The 21,312-nt window shown below is 47.0% G+C and overlaps 1 protein-coding gene across 2 annotated transcripts in view; it reads left to right on the top strand.

The window, feature by feature from the left end:
• anos1b (anosmin 1b) overlaps positions 1–21,312 on the top strand; it is a 219,588-nt gene that overhangs the window by 190,428 nt on the left and 7,848 nt on the right. For both annotated transcript variants that reach the window (XM_072474064.1, XM_072474065.1), the window contains exons 11-13: positions 7,819–7,990; positions 10,424–10,662; positions 20,948–21,090. In XM_072474064.1, the coding sequence (XP_072330165.1) occupies positions 7,819–7,990; positions 10,424–10,662; positions 20,948–21,088 (552 nt within the window). In that variant the 3' untranslated portion in view covers positions 21,089–21,090. The remainder of the gene's footprint in view (positions 1–7,818; positions 7,991–10,423; positions 10,663–20,947; positions 21,091–21,312) is intronic.

Here is a 21,312-nt window from a genome sequence, read left to right as displayed (position 1 = left end):
CCGGCTGCTTAGAGGAATGGGGCAGGGATGTCCGCTGTACCCGTTGCTATTCGCAATGCCAATTGAGCCACTGTCCATTACTCTTAGATCAGCAAAGGGGTGGGTGGGGATTCAGAAAGGGGGGCAGATAGCACAGAGTGTCACTCTATGCGTATGACCTGCTCCTCTATGTGCCCACGGCTTTTTACACGTGTATAAAAAGCAAGAGGGTAGCCAGGGAAAGGGTTGGCCCACTGAAGGACAGGGGAGGGAATCTATGTGTGGAGCCAGAGGAAATGGGCGAGGTACTAAATGAGTACTTTGCATCAGTATTCACCGAAGACAAGGATTTGGTGGATGTTGAGTCTGGAGAAGGGTGTGTAGATAGCCTGGGTCACTTTGAGATCCAAAAAGACGAGGTGTTGGGCGTCTTGAAAAATATTAAGATGGATAAGTCCCCAGGGCCTGATGGGATCTACCCCAGAATACTGAAGGAGGCAAGAGAAGAAATTGCTGAGGCCTTGACAGAAATCTTTGGATCCTCACTGTCTTCAGGTGATGTCCCATGGGACTGGAGAATAGCCAATGTTGTCCCTTTGTTCAAGAAGGGTAGCAAGGATAATCCAGGGAACTATAGACCGGTGAGCCTTATGTCAGTGGTAGGGAAACTATTGGAGAGAATTCTTTGTGGCAGGATCTACTCCCATTTGCAAGCAAGTGGACGTATTAGCGAGAGGCAGCACGGTTTTGTGAAGTGGAGGTTGTGTCTCACTAACTTGATAGAGTTTTTCAAGGAGGTCACAAAGATGATTGATGCAGGTAGGGCAGTGGATGTTGTCTGTATGGACTTCAGTAAGGCCTTTGACAAGGTCCGTCGTGGCAGACTGGTACAAAAGGGGACGTCACACGGGATCAGACGTGAGCTGGCAAGGTGGATACAGAACTGGCTAGGTCATAGAAGGCAGAGAGTAGCAATGGAAGGGTGCTTTTCTGATTGGAGGGCTGTGACCAGTAGTGTTCCGCAGGGATCAGTGCTGGGACCTTTGCTGTTTGTAGTATATATAAATGATTTGGAGGAAAATGTAACTGGTCTGATTAGTAAGTTTGCGGATGACACAAAGGTTGGTGGAATTGCGGATAGCGATGAGAACTGTCAGAGGATACAGCAGGATTTTGATCGTTTGGAGACTTGGGCGGAGAGATAGCAGATGGAATTTAATCCGGACAAATGTGAGGTAATGCATTTTGGAAGGTCTAATACAGGTCGGGAATATAGAGTGAATAGTAGAACCCTCAAGAGTATTGATAGAGAGATCTAGTGTACATGTCCACAGGTCATTGAAAGTGGCAACACAGGTGGAGAAGGTAGTCAAGAAGGCATGTGGCATGCTTGCCTTCATTGGTCGGGGCATTGAGTATAAAAATTGGCAAGCCATGTTGCAGCTGTATAGAACCTTAGTTAGGCCACACTTGGAGTATAGTGTTCAATTCTGGTCGCCACACTACCAGAAGGATGTGAAGGCTTTAGAGAGGGTGCAGAAGAGATTTACCAGGATGTTGCCTTGTATGGAGGGCATTGGCTATGAGGAGCGGTTGAATAAATTTGTTTTGTTCTCACTGGAACAACGGAGGTTGAGGGGCGACCTGATAGAGGTCTACAAAATTATGAGGGACATAGACAGAGTGGATAGTCAGAGGATTTTTCACCGGGTAGAGGGGTCAATTACTAGGGGGCATAGCTTTAAGGTGCGAGTGGCAAGGTTTAGAGGAGATGTACGAGGCAAATTTTTTTACACAGATGGTAGTGGGTGCCTGGAACTCGCTGCAGGAGGGGGTGGTGGAAGCAGGGACGATAGTGACGTTCAAAGGGCGTCTTGACAAATACATGAGTAGGATGGGAATAGAGAGATACGGACCCCGGAAGTGTAGAAGATTTTACTTTCGACGGGCAGCATGGTCGGTGCAGGCTTGGAGGGCCGAAGGGCCTGTTCCAGTGCTGTACTTTTCTTTGTTCTTTGTTCTTTGTTCTGGTCAGAATGGGCAAGATAACAGAACCCCTGAGGAAGCTTGGAGCCTTCACAGCTAAGAGCAAAATCTTCCCGGCGAATCTCCAACAGGGAGGAGCGGAGCTGGAGGTGCTACCGTTTAAATTGCCCCAAACCAAATTCAGGTACCTGGAGATACAGCTAGCTCATGACTGGATGCGGCTCCATAAGTGGAGCCTGTCCAGCCTGGTGGAGGAGGTGAAGAGGGACCTGCGAAGATGGGATTCACTCGCACTATCCCAGTGGGAAGGGTGCAGACAATAAAAATTAACGTACTGCCATGGTTACTCTTCTTATTCAGAACAGTCCCCATCTTCATCCCCAAATCCTTCTTCACCAAAGTTGACAAACTAATCATAGCCTTTGTCTGGACGGGAAAGAATCCTAGATACGAAAAGCCATCCTACAAAGAGGGCGACACATGTGAGAACTGGCCCTGCCGAACCCTCTATTCTGTCACTGGACAGCGAACATGGAGAGAGTGCGGGAGTGGTTGGGAGACAGAATGGCTCCAGATGGAGGAGGCCACCTGTATGGGGACTGGCTACCGCCTCACTCCCGCAGCCCCCCCCCCCCCCCCCCCCCCCAAACTACCGGTGGTAGTGGCCACATTAAGGACCTGGAACCAGTTCAGGCACCACTTTAAACTCAGTGGCATGTCTGTTACAGTCCCCATCTGCAAGAACCATAAATTTACACCGGCAAGGATAGACGCCACATTCAAGACATGGAAAGAAGATGGTGGGATACTGACGATGAGGGACATGTACGTGGATGGTAGAGAAGCAACTCTGGGGAACTAACAGAGAAGCTCCCGAAAGGGAACGAGCTTCGATGCCTACAGCTGCAAGACTTTCAAGGAGACCAAGATGTTCCCCCGGTGTCCTGGACACACCCTACTTGACAGAATGTTAGCACCGGATTGGCTAGGGGGAGATAAGTGTGGCAAAATATATGGACGACTTTTGGAAGAAGTAAGGGCCCCCCTGGATGAAACGCAACAGAAATGAGGGGGGAGCTGGGCACAGAGATAAGGGCGGATTGTGGATCGAGGCACTGCACAGGATCAACTCCAGCTCTTCATGTGACTGAACCTATCATAACTAAAGGTGGTGCACAGAGCACACCTAACCAGGAGAAGCATTAGCGGACTGCTCCCAGAGATGGAAGATAAGAGTGAGTAGTGTCGGGGTGTCCGGCCAACCACACCCACAAGTCCCAGACTCGATGTGTTCTGGACCGCCTTCTTCAAGAACATGTCCAGGGTGATTGGGGTGAAGATGGAGCCGTGCCCATTTGTGGCGGTCTTCAGGGTATCGAAGCATCAAGAACGCTTTATAGGAAGAGGGGCCAACACCCTGACCTTCGCCTCCCTGATTGCCCGACGGAGGCTTCTGCTCGGATGGAAGTCGGCTACACCACCCAGAGCCTCAGAATGGCTCTCCGACCTAGCGGAGTTCCTAAAACTGGAAAAAATAAAATTCGCAATTAGAGATCTGAGGAAAGATTCTACTATACATGGAAAAAATTCACCAGCCTTTTTGAGGACCCTGCTCATGTCTAGCGAGGGGGGGTTGGCGGAAAGCAGGTAAGAGGGGAGCAAGGGGGAGGGAGCAAGGGGGGAATGGGCAGGGGATGGATGAACAACCAGGGAAGAAGGGTGGGAGGGAGCACCCACAGCATAGAGGGGAAAAGTGGAAATAGGCCTTACATACTGAAGGGTGCAGGCAACCCGCAACAGTAATGTGGGAGTTGCTTAAGGATCACTTGCTGTGAGTGCTGGATAGTTTTGTCCCACTGAGGCAAGGAAGGAATGGTAAGGTGAAGGAGCCTTGGATGACAGGAGAAGTGGAGCTTCTAGTCAAGAGGAAGAAGGAAGCTTACGTAAGGTTGGGGAAGCAAGGATCCGGCACGGCTCCAGAGGGTTACAAGGTATCTAGGAAGGAACTCAAAAATGGACTTAGGAGAGCTGGAAGGGGGCATGAAAAAGACCTGGCAGGAAGGATTAAGGAAAACCCCAAGGCGTTCTACACTTATGTGGGAAATAAGAGGATGATCAGTGTGAGAGCAGGGCCGATCAGGGATAGTGGAGGGAACTTGTGCCTAGAGTCTGAGGATGTAGGGGAGGCCGTAAATGAATATCTTGCTTCAGTATTCACTAGAGAGAGGGACCTTGTTGCTCGTGAGAACATCATGAACCAGGTTAATAGGCTCGAACAGAGTGATATTAAGAAGGAGGATGTGCTGGAAATGTTGAAAAGCATCAGAATAGACAAGTCCCTTGGGCCAGACGGGATGTACCCAATGTTACTAAGGAAAGCAAGGGAGGAGATTGCTGCACCTTTGGCGATGATAATTGCGGTCCTCACTCTTCACTGGAGTAGTACCGGATAATTGGAGGGAGGCGAATGTTGTTCCCCTGTTCAAGAAAGGGAATAGGGAAATCCCTGGGAATTACAGTCCAGTCAGTCTTCCGTCTGTGGTGAGCAAAATACTGGAAATGATTCTGAGAGATAGGGGCCGGGATACTTTGAGCTCCCGTGCCGCAATCGCACCCGGCGCAGGGGCGGAGAATGGGGCGTCGGACCCGCGACGTCTTCGCGCGATTCTCCGGCGACCGGAAAATCGGCGCCAGCTGCGCGTGCGCGGTCAACACGGCGCTAGTCGGGGGCTGTTGAAAGAGGCCCCTGCGGCGATTCTCCGCAGTCGACCGGCCGAGTTCCCGCTGGCGTGGTTCTCGTATGGCTCCACCCGGCGGGAGCTCGGCGTCGTGGCTGCGGTGGCCGTCCTGGTGGGGGGGGGGGGGCGTTGGGGAGGGTGTCAGTCTCCGGGTGGGGCCTCCACGACGGCCAGGCCCGCGATCGGGGGCCACCGATTGTCGGGCGCATGAGATCTGGGGGAGGCCTACCTTCTTCCGTGCCGGCCCACTGTGTGAGACAACCATGTTTCGCGGGGCCGGGGGGGGGGGGCGGGTGGATCAGTCTTCAGGGGGGGGGCCTCCACGACGGTCAGGCCCACGATCGGGGGCCACCGATCGTCGGGCGCACGCGATCTGGGGGAGGCCTACCTTCTTCCATGTCGGCCCACTGTGGGGACCGCCATGTTTCACGGGGCCGCGCCGTGGGCGGCTGCCGCGCACATGCGCGGACGCGTGGACGGATAGTGCAGTGCCCCGTATCGGCAGCAGGAGCTGCATGGCACATGCCGGGGCCCTGCAAGCCCCCTTGAAAACGGAGAATCACCCCGGACTTTTTAGAAAAAGTCCGGAGTGATTCGCGCCCGTTTTCTGGGAGTAGAATCACTGTAGTAGTTGTATTGATATTTGTATGTTAACTTGCCAGCTCATTTCATTTGTTTTTTTTAATTCTCTGTTATTTATTGTTAGTTTGTTGTTATGTTTTTCCCCGTTATTATATTACCATGCTTTTCGCACTATGTTCCATCTGCACTAATGTAAATAATGAAATGCCAACAAAAACACTTTAAAAAAAGATAGTAAACCTGAGGTCAGGAGGCAACGCTGATATAAATGGTCTAATAGAACATTAGGTCCAGAAAATTAATCAACGGGGAAGGAGAAAGTTGATAGATTCAATTGTCATAGTGCAGATGACAAACAGGGTGCATATACATCATTTAAATCGATGTGAATAACTCGGAATTTTGGGAAAGCCAATGCGAGATTACCAACACAAAAACATACCTCAGTCAAGACTAAAACTGACAGGGTCAGGTACTGCTGAAAAAAGAGTCATGCCAGCGAAGGGGTTGGTGTTGCACTCAACAGAACAGATTCGCAAGAATACCAATTGTAAAGGGAACAAAGATTCTTGCAAATCTGTCCTGATGCATGCAAGACTAAGACCTCCAACAGCATGTCTCTTTTTTCAGCAAAGGTTCAGCTATGTTCAGATTCCTGGTGGTCTTTAGTCCTTTCCCCATTTGACATGTTTAGCTTTGCCTTTCTTCCCCCACCTCCTCCTAGATATAACCCTTACATTTCTATTAGGAGGATTGGTTGGATGGTACCTCATCCACATTGGTCACTCTGATAAAGAGTAAGGAAGATGTTTACGATGATGTTTTTTGGCTGCACGGTACAGTCTTTCATCACTTGGTCCAGTTCTGAACTAATTACTCTTTACTGATATCCATGCAAAAAGTGTTTTTTTTTACTTAAAATCTCTTTCTCCATCTGATGCTGTAAGCAGGTTAATTTGGTGAGAATAGGGAAGATGTGAGCTGCTGCTGCAAAGCTGAAATATTAAAGATTGCAAAACAGAAAGATTTTTTTTAATGTATGAAATTTATAAGCTTGCAGTTTTAGTCCAACTCCTTTGATTTGACACCTAAAATGCATTTAAAATCATGGGCTGGATTCTCCGGTCGACGACGCCAAAATCGCGTTCGGCGATCGGCTAGACAATCACAGTTCCCGACCAAACCAGAGGCAGTGCCGATTTCGCGATATTCCGCCCCCTCCAAAGTGGCGTACTCGGAGTGTACGCCGTGCAACATATCGAAGGGCTCAGGACATTGCCTGAGGCCCCCCCACTCCCCGATGCTATGCTCCCGACCGGCCAAGTTCACAATGGCGTGAGTCTCTCATGGTCGCATCCGTCGGGAACTCGGTGTGGCGGCTGCGGACTCAGTCCAGCACCGCCATAGTTGGGGGAGGGCCGATCTGCGGGCAGGGGGGACATTATCAGGGGCTATGGGCACTGTAAGAGGGTGGTCTGGGGTGTGGGAGCCGGCTAAAGGGGGGGGGGGGGCACTGTTTCGTGGACCGGGTCTGCGAGTGGTGGCCACCATGTAGCATGGAGCGGCCGGTGCAGGCCGCCGCCGTGTGCATGCGTGGCAATTCTCCGGGCCATATCAGCAACTAGTGCCGGGTGCTCTACGCTGCCGGCATCCCAGCCAAACGGAGGATCGGTGGCCGTTTTATGCCACTTTTTCTGTCGTAAAATGCCACCGTTCCCACGCCGGCGTGGGGACATAGCCTCAAAATAGGAGTATCTACCCCATTTATTTTCCAATAATAGTCACTTGTAAGAAATCATTGCTGCAACAGCTTTGAAACCGACACATTATTGTTCATGACTGATTTTTTGGGTAAGAAAAACAATGTACTTTTTTTTAAATAAATTTGTGTTCCCAATTTTTTTTTCCAATTAAGGGGCAATTTAGCTTGGCCAATCCACCTAGCCTGCACAACGTTTTGGGTTCTGGGGGTGAGACTCATGCCGACATGGAGAGAATGTGCAAACTCCACACGGACAGTGACCCGGGGCCGGGATCGAACCCGGGTTCTCGGTGCCGTGAGGCAGCAATGCTAACCACTGTGCTACTGTGACGCTCTGAAATAATAATGTAATATTTAATTTGAAATTAAATAGCCAGATAACAACTTTATATTTTTAACACATGGAAGTGCTTCATACTAACTTTATCCTTCATCTCCAAATTGCATCATTCAACTCAATTTCTTCATCTTTTGACACAATGTCAGATGCAACCTTTAAACAGAGCGACTTGTTTCTTTTTAAAACGGTAAATTGTAACCTGCACTGGGATCACCTGTGTGTTTGAGATCACTGAGGCGAACAATCAACGTATGAGAAGCACAGCATTGTAGCCAGACTGAAGACTGCTTTATTTACACTTCCTGTGCCATTGGTTAGATATGGTTCAGCTTTATTTATCTCTCCTCTTTGTGCCCACTGACTGTTAAATGTAACCAGGAAAACAAGGCATTAATCTCCACCTTGCTATTTATCTATTTCCCCCCCCTCAGGGCACTCACTTCGTTATCACTGGCCTCTTATTTGCTTGTGAGTATAAGGTGACAGTGCAACCCATCGTTCTCCAGGGTCAGGCAAGACAGGCTGTGACCTATGTGACAACTCCTCATTGCAGCAGTTCAATTAAACTCAAAGTGCTGAAACGTCTACTTTGTGCGAGAAATGGTGAGTGGAGGTGAAACAATTGTACAGCATTGTTGTTGTTGACCCTTTTAAGCTAAATTTCCCTGAATGTGTTTAATTTCTATACTTCATCTACTGCATGTAGCAGAGTTTTCAACTTCCAGCATTGTCAATCCATTGTAAAAAATCTTATGTAGGTATATTTATGCTTCATTTCACACTGGATCTAACAAAAATCTAACCGTTACATCATCATCTTATTTGCATACACAACAATGCAATACTTCAACTCATTTCCTGTATTAATCCATTGGATAACTGGAGCATTGTGCATGGAGGAAAATCTAGTGAGAGTATTATATACACGTAATGAAGCCAGACAGATTTTCTGTCCATTTACATTTTGATCACCTGGGGACAGTACATTTGCTCTGAGCACTGCACAAAGGTGACCCAATATACTCAGGCTTTGTAACGGGAAAATAAACTCAGCCCAATTTAACCAATTCTCAAAGAACCACCTCACCAATTTGGAACACATCCATAGTGCTACTGGACCCACCGCAACAGAAAGAGTAAGAAGTCTTACAATATCAGGTTAAAGTCCTAAGTCTTTACAGATCCAGACGGAGCAACTGGAGAGAGGGATCTCCAGTTGCTCCATCTGGACCTGTAGACTTAATGACCTGCAAAAACTCACATTCAAAGTATCGTATTGCATCTTTGACTTTGTCTATATATATGTTTCTGGAACCTACCTCTTCATTCACCTGAGGAAGGAGCTGCGCTCCGAAAGCTAGTGATTCGAAACAAACCTGTTGGACTTTAAACTGGTGTTGTAAGACTTCTTACTGTGCTCACCCCAGTCCAATGCCGGTATCCCCATATCATGGCTCAATAGAAATGTAATCGATAATCTGCTACTTTTAACTTGGTGTGTAGTTCTCACCCAGATCCCTCCAATGTTGCACGCATGACTGTCAGGAAAAGATGATCTGGTCTAGCAAACGTGTCATGTTGTCATGGGGCAACATAATACTATGATTCCACCCTAACCCCACCAACTAAAGTTTGCACTGAAGCAAGATGGCGCCAGAGTGTGGCGACTCTCTGCAAGTGTTCTCACACAGATCCTCCAAATCCAAATCCAGCTACCCAGCCATACCGTACTATCCCGCACGGGACCTTCGGGGTGGTAAAACTTGTCTTCCCCATGCGTTCTGCGAAGTACGAGCTCCCCCGCTAGGGGCGGGGTATCTCAATTACCTAATATATATAAGGTTGGCCGGTAATGCACCAACCAGGGAGGAATCCAGTCGGGATCTACCGGGTCGGGTACATATTATTCGTGTGAAGAAAACTTTGTTCATATTTTACTCGGTGTGGACCCCCCATGTCCTTATTAAACACACGATCGCCAAGGAGAGGCAAAAATAGAGCTTAGGCAAAAGGGAATATGAAAAAATAATCTAGACTGACTCCTCGACCTAACAAATTACCAGGTTGGATGTGGTCACATGTCCAAATATGTGATAGGTGGTTAGCAAGTCAATAGAACTAATATAAGGTAACCGAGAAGGATGTATTATTACAAATTTGAATGCAAAACAACAGCTGTCCATTACATTGGTCTTCCACGCCATTTTAAAATTGGATGTTTTTCCTTTATGAATATTTTGACCTTGTGTTTCAATTAGTAATCCGCTGAAGAATGAGAATTATGTCATAGACCATTGCAAATATTGGAGGGGGTGGGTACTAACTGATTGTCCAGGATATGAAATTTCTCTGCTGGTTAGATCATTGGTTTCATCCATAAATCGATTATTCGTAGAGAACATGATAAGAGTGCTGATTCTAGCCCATGTGCTTTACTGGGGAGTTTTTTAGTACGAAACAGTTGATGAATTTTGATCCACCTAAATCTGGAACACAGTAAATTTGGAATACTTAGTTGCAGATCATTGGTGCATGGAATTATCAGTAAATTTAAAATCATTTGAAGTAGGATTGTCAGTGAATTTGTATTCTAGAATAGTAGGGGCTGGTTTAGCACAGTGGGCTAAACAGCTGGCTTATAATGCAGAACAATGCCAGCAGCACGGGTTCAATTCCCGTACCGGCCTCCCCAACAGGCGCTGGAATGTGGCGACTAGGGACTTTTCACAGTAACTTCTTTGAAGCCTACTTATAAGCAATTATATATATATCTGCTGGTGACGATAATGCTCGAGATGGCTAGAGTTATACTCAGAGTTCCCATACACAAAATTAATTATTTAATTATAGGGGGACAAGGGATGACTTTGTCACAGTGTGGTTCTGTGCAGATTCTATACGGGTTGTTCATTCCGAATGGCAATGTATGTTTCTGATTAACTTCAAATCATTTTTAAGAATTCTTATTATTTAAACCTTTTTCAAGAATAAAGGATGGAAGCGAATGATGCAAATCTTTTTCTGTCTTGACACCAGGGCTTCGCCAGATGTCCAGTCAAGCTTCTGGAAAGGTCCTATTGAAAGCAGAGAAGCTAACTGCTGCTTTTGTTGCTGAAAATGGTTCTGTGACTGGAGAGTTCCATTGGCAGGTTTCACAGCACCAACCTCATCAGTTAGTCACTGGGTACCAATTCAACTGGACGGAAATATCCACTGCCAACAGACCTGTTGTTATACCAGACACAGTCATTTCCCAAAGTCAAGTACTGCCCCCGGTAAGTTACCAGCAGCATGCAGCATCCAGGTGAATTGTGGTGGAGGGGGAAGAATGGGTTCAACCTCTCCATCAATTATGGTAAAAATATGTAAATGTATTTACAAGCTGCTTCTAAATAATAGATACTATTTTACAAAGAATTGCTCTAAAGCCACTAAAAATATGAGATAGCGGTAATGGCCGTGAAAATGGTTTTGCGCCCCAAATCGATAAGTGATGGGATTGTCCATGGTGAACTGGATAGGCAAGTCAGCTGCAATGCTATAGTCCTTTTGTTCATGTCCCATCCTTAAAACAAAGGAGTGTGTGAATATCCTGGATAGATGTGACTATCCATGCATTTAGGTATTTGCATGAGTCTCAGGTCTGTCTGTGGTCGATACGGCCAAACGTCACATGAGCTAGAATTTTACATTGCTGCTGTGGGTACACACCCGACTTGAACTCGCATGAAATCACATGCGAACATGTCAGGGGTGCATCCCGATGTCATCACACTCTTGCGCAATATGACAGTCGGCAGGGGCGCGCGGGTTTTGGAATTGCACCTGTCGACAATTAACTGTGCAATTAAGCCCATTAAAAAGCCGATTGTATAGAATTTTATGTTGCTTGTGCGATTGTCACACGGGCAACACGGGGAGGCAGCCATTCTGTTTTGATGCATTTCTCGTTCCAGGGTGGGATATAATTAATATTTATGAGTCCAATCTTAATTTTTTTTTTAAATTTGTGAGTGAGTTTGTTCGGTCGAGTTGCTTTCTTCATCTGTTGTTGAAGTGGTGATGTTGATGTTGTTATTTCTTTGTGAACGTCGGCAGTGCTCCAGTGTTTAAGTAACCAAGAAGTCATCAATGAGGTATTTGAATGGTCAAATCACTTCGTTTTCTGCTTTATGCTTTTTTTCCTCTGCTTGTGGTAGCGATTCTGTGTTACATCTTTGTTGTCTGACCAGACTTTTTCCTGTGTTTGTGGTGTTGATTCTGTATGTCATCTTTGTTGTCTGACCTGGACTTTTCCTTGTGTTTGTGGTATTGATTCTGCATGTCATCTTTCTTGAAAGCTGGTTTGTTTGTTTGTTGTGGAGCAAATGTGAATTTGTGAGATTTGTTGCCATGCCATGGCATGTTTGTACTCTTGCCATTGTTTTGCAGTGTGCTGTGGCATTGTCCTTCATGTGCAGAGTTGTACCATGTTGTACAGGTCGTCGTTTCCTTGTTGTCGTTTCTGTCTTGGTCGTTTTCGTTGTCGTTCTTGTTGTTGTCGTTCGTGGTGTTGTTTACGTCATGCTTGTTGTTTCTGTTTTTGTTTTTTTCGCTGTTCTTGTTGTTTTTCTCGTCGTGCTCGTTGTTTCTTTTTTTGTTATGCTTGGTGTGTTTGTTGTTCTTGTAGTTTTTGTTGTTGTGCTTGTAGTTTTTGTTGTTGTGCTTGTAGTTTTTGTTGTTGTGCTTGTAGTTTTTGATGTTGCTGTCATTGTTCATGTTTCTGCAGCGCTTCGTGTTGTTGTTGTTGCTTTTGTTGCGCTGCATGTTGTTTTCATTGTTGCTGTTGCGCTCAATGAATGTTCCATTTGGATGATGTGAATCATTGTAACAGTTATTAGTGTCAGTGTCCTTTGTGGTATCTGGAGAATTGTGAGAATGATCTGATGTTGCATTGATTTTGGTGACATCAGTCATTTGCGGTGGATTTGATTCCTCTGCTTTGCTTCCTTGGTACTCCTCTTCTGGAGCCATTTCTGGTTCACTTGAATCATCTGTGATCTCTTTGTGCTCCTCTTCTGGAGTTATTTCTGGTTCATTTGAATCACCTTTGGTTTCTTGGTGCTCCTCTTCTGGAGTCAAAATCTTCAAGATTTTTATTAACGTGGTCTCTCTGGACTCTTGGTGCTCCTCTTTTGGAGTCAAAATCTTCAATATTTCATTTGACGTGGTCTCTCTGGACTCATGAGTAGCCGTCCTCTGATTATTGAGTGCTTCTGTGCAGACGAGCTGAGATATGTCAGTCTCGCTGTGATCCTGCACATCCTGTATGGGAATTGTGATTTCTTCGTCACTTGTCTCACCTACAGTGGGTAGACTTTCATTGTCTTCTTGTTGGTTAAATGAGCTGGGTAGACGTTCATAGTCTTCTTCATGCATGGCGTTCGCAATGGAGTGTTTGCTTGCTTCCGTTTTTGAGTCTGTCACCGAGCTGTCTGTGGAGGCTTGCGTCACTCTCTTTGTGGAGGCTTGTGTCGCTCTCTTTGTGGAGTCTTTCATCGTTCGCTCTGTGGAGTCCTTCATCGCTCTCTCTGTGGAGTCTGTCATCGCTCTCTCTGTGAACTCTGTCATCGCTCTCTCTGTGGAGTCTGTCATCGCTCTCTTTGTGGAGTCTGTCATTGCTCTCTTTGTGGAGTCGTGCAGTGTTCTCGCTGTAGAGTTGATCTGTGCTCTCAACGGAGTCGTTCTGTGCTTTCTCTGTGGCATCGTCTTCGTCTTGGGTATTGCTGTCATCCACTGTATCAACGATCTGCCATGGCACCATGGTATTGGGTTCATCTACCATGAGAAGAGTAATGTTGAGCTTTTCAACCTTGTTGCTGATGCTATGATCAGCATATCCAAATAACTCAGCCATGTCTGAGCATTATTGTGTGTATTGTTCGATAGACAAATCATCCCTTTTTGTTTCGGAGTTGTTATCGTTCTCTTGATGTTCAATGAACAAATCATCTTCCTTGGTTTCGGATTTGTCATTGTGCTCTTCACTTTGGGTGGTGCAGACTGCTTGTTCTAGGGTGTTGTGAAAGTTATTTTCAACTGTCGGTGTAAGTTCGGGCATTGTTCTGTCTTTTGAGGTCAGAAAATTAGGTTTTGCAGCTTTAAATTTATTTTTGTTCATTTTCGTGCATTTCCCTTAAGTGGGCGTGGTCCTGGTCCTCTGACATCATGACGCTCGTGATGTCATGCGTAGGACTCGGTTGCGCATGCGCACTCCGAGTTTCCTGTACTGTGCGCTCTTTTCGCAACTGCGCATGCGTGGCTTCTTGCGCATGCGCAGAACACTGTTTTGCCGGTTTACGTCTTTTAGGGAAGTGCGCATGTGCGGCTCCTTTCTCAAGATGGCTGCCAATCAAAAAGAGCTGTTGCATCGAGTGAGATCCTGCCTCTGCCTCGTGGTAACTTTTGGCGCCGTTTTTACCGCTTTTGTTTTCTAGACACTGATTCTGTGTTTGTAAAGACTCACAGTATTGATTTTCTTTTTGTTCATAAGCAAGGCATTTTTGTATAGCAGTTTCTAGAGTTAGATGCTTATTTTGTGATAGTTCTTCCCTCAAATTTTTATCAGATAGTCCAGAAATAAATTGATTCATTATCACAGTGTCTCTGAAATCAGCATTATCACAGCCTAGTGATTAACTTGAGATTTGTAAAAAAAAATCAGTGATGGGCCCTCCGTTTCTCTGGCATTTATGACAATTGTTAAATCTTTCCAGCATCTCACCAGAGTGACTCTTACAGTGTTCATCAATTTTTTTGAGTATTACTTCCATTTTGGTGTCAACTTCACCTTCTAAGTAATTAAAGCAATTATAGATTTCTCTAGCTTCATGCCCTCCTATTGAGAGTAGTAGTGCTATTTTCGTTGCATTGGAGACCGTGCTTAAACCATTAGCTGTGATAAATATTTGGAATATCTGTTCAAATCTTTTCCAGTCATAACTTAAATTACCGGTTGTTTCCAGCTGCCCTAGAGGTCCAATGAGTCCCATAGTTAGTCGTCGAGGATCCATTTGCTGCGAAGTCTTCCATAGTCGAATGTCCAGTCTTCTCTTTTTCTTCTCTTTTTGTCTAACCTTACCTAACTAGTTCTGTTAAAGCCATGCGACTGGTACCATGTTTTGTTACCTGTGTGGTAGGTAACATGTGCTACTCAAACCTTGGTTCGTGATTAGGTATTCTGAATCTCGATGAAGAAGATTCGAACTCGTCCAGTAGTAAGAAAAGGTTTATTGAGTAACTACAACAATATTTACATGAGTTCTTTACTTTAACTTTGATACTAGTGATAAGGTTAATAAGATCTAACTATGGTAACTATACGTAACTCCACTGGCCATCTAAACTAGTCTGCTGTTGCTTTGATCAACATGCACCCAAGAGAGAGGGAGAGACAATGTGGCTGCCTTTTATACCCCTGTTGGTCCGGCCCTCTAGTGATCATGTGGTGCTACTGATTACACATTAACCCCTTGTGTACATGCACACATAGAGATCACTACAACCTCCATATGCCAGATGATTGGCCGGAGATCTTCTCCAACTGTGTGGGTGGCCACCCTCTGCCAGTGGCTCTAAAGATTACAGTAGACCTCAACCTCTTTTGCTTCCAGTTCTTTCCAGTCAGTGTGGGATTCATGTGGTGTGCCTCAATCTGTTGTCCACAGTTTCGTCAAGTTGGGCACTGACACTCTCTTCAGATGGGTGATGGCAGTCACTCATTTGCGGATGGAAGAAATCAGCCAGGCTGAGCGAGCCAGAGGCTTTGAGTTGATCACTGGGTTCTCCCACATCCAAGTTTCCATGGGCTGTACTCACGTGGCCGTTGAGGGGCCAGCAAGTGAGCCAAGTGCCCTTGTGAACAGAGAGGGCTTCCACTCCATGAATGTGCAGATGTTTTACAGTCACAAGACACAGATTCTGCAAGTCTGTGTAAGGTACCATGGCAGCTCTCATAATGCCTACACCTTGTGTCACTCGTGGATGCCAAGGCTATTTGTCACTCCAGCTTAGCTGGAAAGCTGGCTGCTCGGTGATAAAGGCTATCCCTTCAAAAGGTGGCTCATGACACCTCTCTGGCACCCAAGGACAGAAGCGGAGGAAAGACACAATAGGAGTCAGGACTCCACAAGGGCAGTGATTGAGAGAACCATTGGGCTGCTGTAGATGAGGCTCATATGCCTGGACCAATCAGGGAATAACATACAGAGCGCGTGTCACTTAAGGGGCTGGATTATCTGTTTTGGGGTCTTTGGCCCCACGCCGTCGTATAAACTGTGGCCTTTCACGCCTTTCTAACCTGTATTTAATCCAGTTTTGCCTATGGCTTGGCACCCAAACTAGGGCAGACCCTTTCTTCACTGATGCTGAACTGGATTTAATGGTGAAGACCATAAGGGAGAGGAGGGGAGATCCTCCACCCAGAAGGTGGCAAGAGGAGGGCACTTCAGGCAGCAGTGGCACCTCTATGTTCAGCTCCATTTCTGTTGTCTCGTCCTCCTCTCTTATCTCTTGCTCCTGCTCCTGCCCTGATATTTCAGGCCCTCACCATCCTCAATGTCCACATCTCTCTGAGGGCAGTGTTATGAAGGATACAGCAGAATGTCACAATGACTGATACCCTTGCAGTCGGTTACTGGAGGGCACCACTCCACTAGTCAGTGCACCAGGATCACACTTTCAGAATCCCAATGGTCTGCTCCATGGGTGCCTTGCTGAGCAAATTCTCAGATTACCCTAGAACCATAGGAACCAACAAACCAACCTTGGGGGGTGGGGGGGAGGGGGGGGTGGGGGGGTGAAGTTCTGAGGCAGTCTGCAGTGGAGTAGGATGAAGTAGTCATGGGAGGGAGCCCTTGTTGTGATCACAGACCTGCACTGCCTCTTGATGAATCTCACTGGCCAGTCAGTCGGTGCCCTGATGGCCGCATGTCTACAATTGATCATAGCCGACTGGAGAAATCCATAAACGGAGGCAAAACCCCCTGACTGCCATGAACTGAATGTATCCATTCTCTGACAAAAAGAGCATCACTGACCTGTAGTAGAGTAGAGTAGAGGGGTTGGGATGGGGGTCTGCCGCCGTGGGGGGCGGGTGTGGGGTGCTGGCTCATGGCTGGCCGAGGAGGGGGTTATGGCTAGTCGGCGGGGGGAGGCGGGGTGGCGGGTAGCCCCCTGATCTGGCTGACAACCTAGAATATAAGCGGGCCCGGGTGTTCGCGCACCTGAAGGGGCTGAAGGTGCTGGAGAAGGTCTTAGCCACGAGAATTGAGGATTGTGTGCCGCAGGTGATCCACAACGACCAGACTGGATTCATGAAGGGGAGGCAGTTGAACGCGAATTTGCGGAGGCTCCTGAACGTTATTATGACGCCGGGGAGGCGGAGATAGTGGTGGCGATGGACGCCGAGAAGGCCTTCGATAGGGTAGAGTGGGGGTATTTGTGGGAGGTGCTGAAGAGATTTGGGTTTGGGGAGGGGTTCGTCAGGTTGGTTAGGCTGTTGTACGAGGTATAGTGTTCAATTCTGGTCGCCACACTACCAGAAGGATGTGGAGGCTTTAGAGAGGGTGCAGAAGAGATTTACCAGAATGTTGCCTGGTATGGAGGGCATAAGCTATGAGGAGCGATTGAACAAACTCGGTTTGTTCTCACTGGAACGAAGGAGGTTGAGGGGCGACCTGATAGAGGTATACAAAATTATGAGGGGCATAGACAGAGTGGATAGTCAGAGGCTTTTCCCCAGGGTAGAGGGGTCAATTACTAGGGGGCATAGGTTTAAGGTGAGAGGGGCAAAGTTTTTAGAGTAGATGTACGAGGCAAGTTTTTTACGCAGAGGGTAGTGGGTGCCTGGAACTCACTACCGGAGGAGGTAGTGGAGGCAGGGACGATAGGGACATTTAAGGGGCATCTTGACAAATATATGAATAGGATGGGAATAGAAGGATACGGACCCAGGAAGTGTAGAAGATTGTAGTTTAGTCGGGCAGTATGGTCGGCACGGGCTTGGAGGGCCGAAGGGCCTGTTCCTGTGCTGTACATTTCTTTGTTCTTTGTTCTTTGTTCTGTGTGATGCAATCACTTGTGGGAAGCCTTAAAGAGCCAGAAGCAAAGCAGTTCAAGTAACTTTGACAGCTAATAGCAGGACATGCCAACAGTGCTGACGGGTGCAAGACCCTTGGCGACAAGGACCAGATGTCGGTGACTATCTGACTGGAGTGTCCTGCAGCATTAGGTCTTGGTCATCTCCAGGTAGCTCTTCCTTCAGCAGTCAATGCTGTGTTGCGGGTTTAGCCTCTGATTCCTTCTTGCCCCTCTTTCCTCTCCTCTGCCTTTCTGCAGCTTGAGGCTTCACCGTTCCTGTGGAGGATGTTGTCCTTCATCACCCCTGGGTGCAAAATCTGACGGCCACGCCCCCACCTTTTGAAGAATAAAGGGATGAAGGGTTATGGTGTTCGGGCCGGAAAGTGGCGCTGAGTCCACAAAAGATCAGCCATGATCTCATTGAATGGCGGAGCAGGCTCGAGGGGCCAGATGGCCTACTCCTGCTCCTAGTTCTTATGTTCTTATAAGCTGCAACCTTCCTTCTGCTGGCCCCATTTTATGCCCAGGGTCTGAGTGCCCACTCTCTCTGCCATCTGTGTTGTTCCACAGGGCACCACCTCAACAAATGCGAGTCTCCTGCTGATCCTCTTATAGGGCTGGGGTGATATTCTGGCACAGCTTAACTGGCTCCCCACTTCATACCCACCTCCCTTCACCTTAGAAACCGATTGTTCTTGAAACCTGTAAACATCCCACCCTCTCCCTCCAACTAGCTCTTAATCAGCGTTTTAACTAATTTAATTGGTGTCAGTTGGGTGGTAAGTGGATGGGGCTCCCTGGTAAAAATCGCCAGTGCCAGGAACAGCATCCTACAACTGAAACCGTTTGCCGGCATTGCTATTTTTGGGGCCCCTCCAACTTTTTTCCAGATTTTGTGGGGGGCCAAAAATCCAGCCAGATGTCGGTGACTGGAAGTGAATGGGAAGAGATGGCCGAGGAGATCACCTCCCAGAATCTGGCCCTGAGGACCTGACAGCAGGGGCACAAGATCTTCATGCAGCTGGTCACGGTCAGTGGCACCTCTGACGCTGCCCAATGCATCCTAACCCCAGGAGCATTCTCTCAAAGTCATGACTCAGGCCTATCATCCAGATGCACCGCTTAATCCTCATATACCTACCTACGTGAGAGCTGTCAGCCTCACGCCCAGCTCTCACTACTTACACAACCTTCAGCTGTTCGACTATGGAAGGCACATCACCCTAACACAACACAATGCAGGTAGTGACATTTTGCCCTGTCTTTTGCAGGGCAAGTTAGCACACAATAGGAGAGAGCAGAGCAGAACCATCAGGGGCAAGGACACTCACATCTCCTGAACGCGGCACAGGAGATGGTTCTCTGCATCATGGGGCTGGCTGTGACTCAGCCTATGACAGCCAACAATCACTGAAAACATTGAGGATATTTTCAATGTTCCTACCTTACACCCCTTCTCAGCTCTCAGCTCACACTAGTCCGCCTCATTGGCATAATGAGAAAGCTGTAGATGGTGTGACCAAGGACCCTCTTTCTTTACAATCCAGCCTTCCCTTTTCTGATTCTCTGCTTTCAAACACCCAAGAAACGCCACCTGCTCAGCCACAGCTAGCTGGGGGGAAGAAAGAGAGCAACCAGACAGCACTGATCAAGCCACTCCGTCACTTGACCTGATATTAGGAGCCATTAGCTCAGATACTGACGCTGCTTGAACTTTAGACGCTTGTATAGAGGTGGGCACCACATGTCGTGAGCCAGATGGGCACGAGCGGGCTGCAGGGGAAAGGATGGTTTGTGCGTTGCTCATTCTGGGCAAGGTGACAGATGAGTTCTGCTGCAGATGAGGTGGCATACAGAAGAGTGCTGATGAGGATACACACCGAGATGCTCAGGACATTGGCTGGCTTGCCAGACAACCTCCTGTCACGGTCAAGAAAAATGGAGGAGTCTGGATCCTACTTGGTAAAGGATATTGTGTATAGTTTGGCCTCTCCAACAGCCTCTGTTCCATCTCCCTGTCATGTTGCAGACACAGAGATACCGTAACTGTAGTGTGTTGCATTCATTGTGTGGACACGGCACTGATTCCTCTGCCCGCCTTTGAGGATACAGCAGCACTTCCTGCCAGATAGAGCTGCTCACCACAATACCTCCAGAACCACAGTACTTCCAGAAATTTGTCAGCAGCAGATGTTAGTGTAAATCACACTACCTGCAAGTTGGGTGCTTGGCCCATTAAATAACACTAGTGGTGGATCCCTCTTGCAGCTGAACAAATGTCCTTTGGTGAGTGACATTGAAACAGTGAAGAGCCCTGTATGGTAATGTGCATTAATGTAAATGCATGTAAGCTAGCTAGACACTAGAGGGAGCACCAGAAACATCACACACACACACACTCAACCAATAGATCAGTTAGATAGGACACGACCGATGGACACTCACGATACACACAGAGGTGACACGACTACATGAGGGCATTACACCAACCCATATATAAAGGACACCACACACATGATCTGCCTTTTTCCAGTGGAGACAGTCAGTGAGAGCAGACACAGGGTTGATTCAATATTACACCTACCACGTGGATTGCAGCAACTGGTTAGTCAGTCTGGGTAGCTATAGTAGGATTAGCAGTAGTGTCGAACCCGAGTAATAGAAGTGTAAATAGTTTAATAAACGTGTTGAAGTTATCTCCACGTCTGAACCTTCCTTTGTCAAGTGCACCACAAGGAAGCTTCTTATGTTACACCGAAAACATAACAAATCACCCTGCATGGTCCAAGTTTGTAAATTATGCATTCAATCCGCTTAACCTAGAGAAACAAACTATTTACAATGGATATTAACGCCAAAGTTCCAGATCCACATGGAGACCGTCGCGAGCTTAACCCTGATCTCTAACCAGCCGGGTAGCAGAGTTCAATTGGTGGAGCTCCTACTGCGAATTTCCCATGACCAGATGAGCCAGATTACCTTGTCTCCCAGGCAGGAAGGAAATCTTCCTCTCCTCGTGGCCTCTCAAACTCAAGGGTGCTGTCCAAATTAGGTCTCCACACCATCTTCACAAGCAAATTGGGCCGTTAGGCACTGCGGAAATGCAGACGATGCCCCGTCAACTCTTTCCAACCTGCCATAACTTTCAACCGGAATCAAAATACAGCAGAGGCTGAAAATTGATTCAGTGAGTCCACATTGCTGGAACATTCTAAGTTAATTTCCAATGGTGCACTGCACTTTGCTGTAGTAATAGCACCCTCTAGTGTTGGAAATTTGTGCTACAGTCTTTAACATGTCTGGGAGACAGATGGAAAGAAACACAGCCAGGTTACTATTTTTCTACATATAAATAATTTGATCCACTTGGCTGCATTACAGATGATTACTCTCTGGTAATTGTGTAATGGCTGAGCTGATCTATTCTTTTATTGTTTCCAGGATCAACCTTTTATGACAATCCTTAATCTTCGGCCTTTGACAACTTATCAGATTCAAGTTCACGTTCTTTCTACTACTGGCAAAGGCCCAGCAACAGTTAAAACATTTCAATCACCGCAGGTTTACACCGCAGGCTCATAAAGGTGAGTCACATCTTTCCCAATCAATTCTGTGTTGTTATGCAGTACAAAAATAACTACAATGTTACCACATCCAGACTATTATTTCTGTGTCACTTCCCAAATCATCAGATTTTCAGATTTCAGCAGGTACGTGAGGAAATATCTCTTCAAAGATTGCTGATCAGCTTACGTAACATATTCATCCTGAAAATATTGACCAGCCACTTTGTGCCTCCAAATGAC

This window comes from Scyliorhinus torazame, chromosome 14 (assembly GCF_047496885.1).
Source record: "Scyliorhinus torazame isolate Kashiwa2021f chromosome 14, sScyTor2.1, whole genome shotgun sequence".
Classification (NCBI taxonomy): domain Eukaryota; kingdom Metazoa; phylum Chordata; class Chondrichthyes; order Carcharhiniformes; family Scyliorhinidae; genus Scyliorhinus; species Scyliorhinus torazame.
Note: the sequence above shows the minus strand (reverse complement) of the source record. Positions and strands in the feature narration are given on the sequence as shown.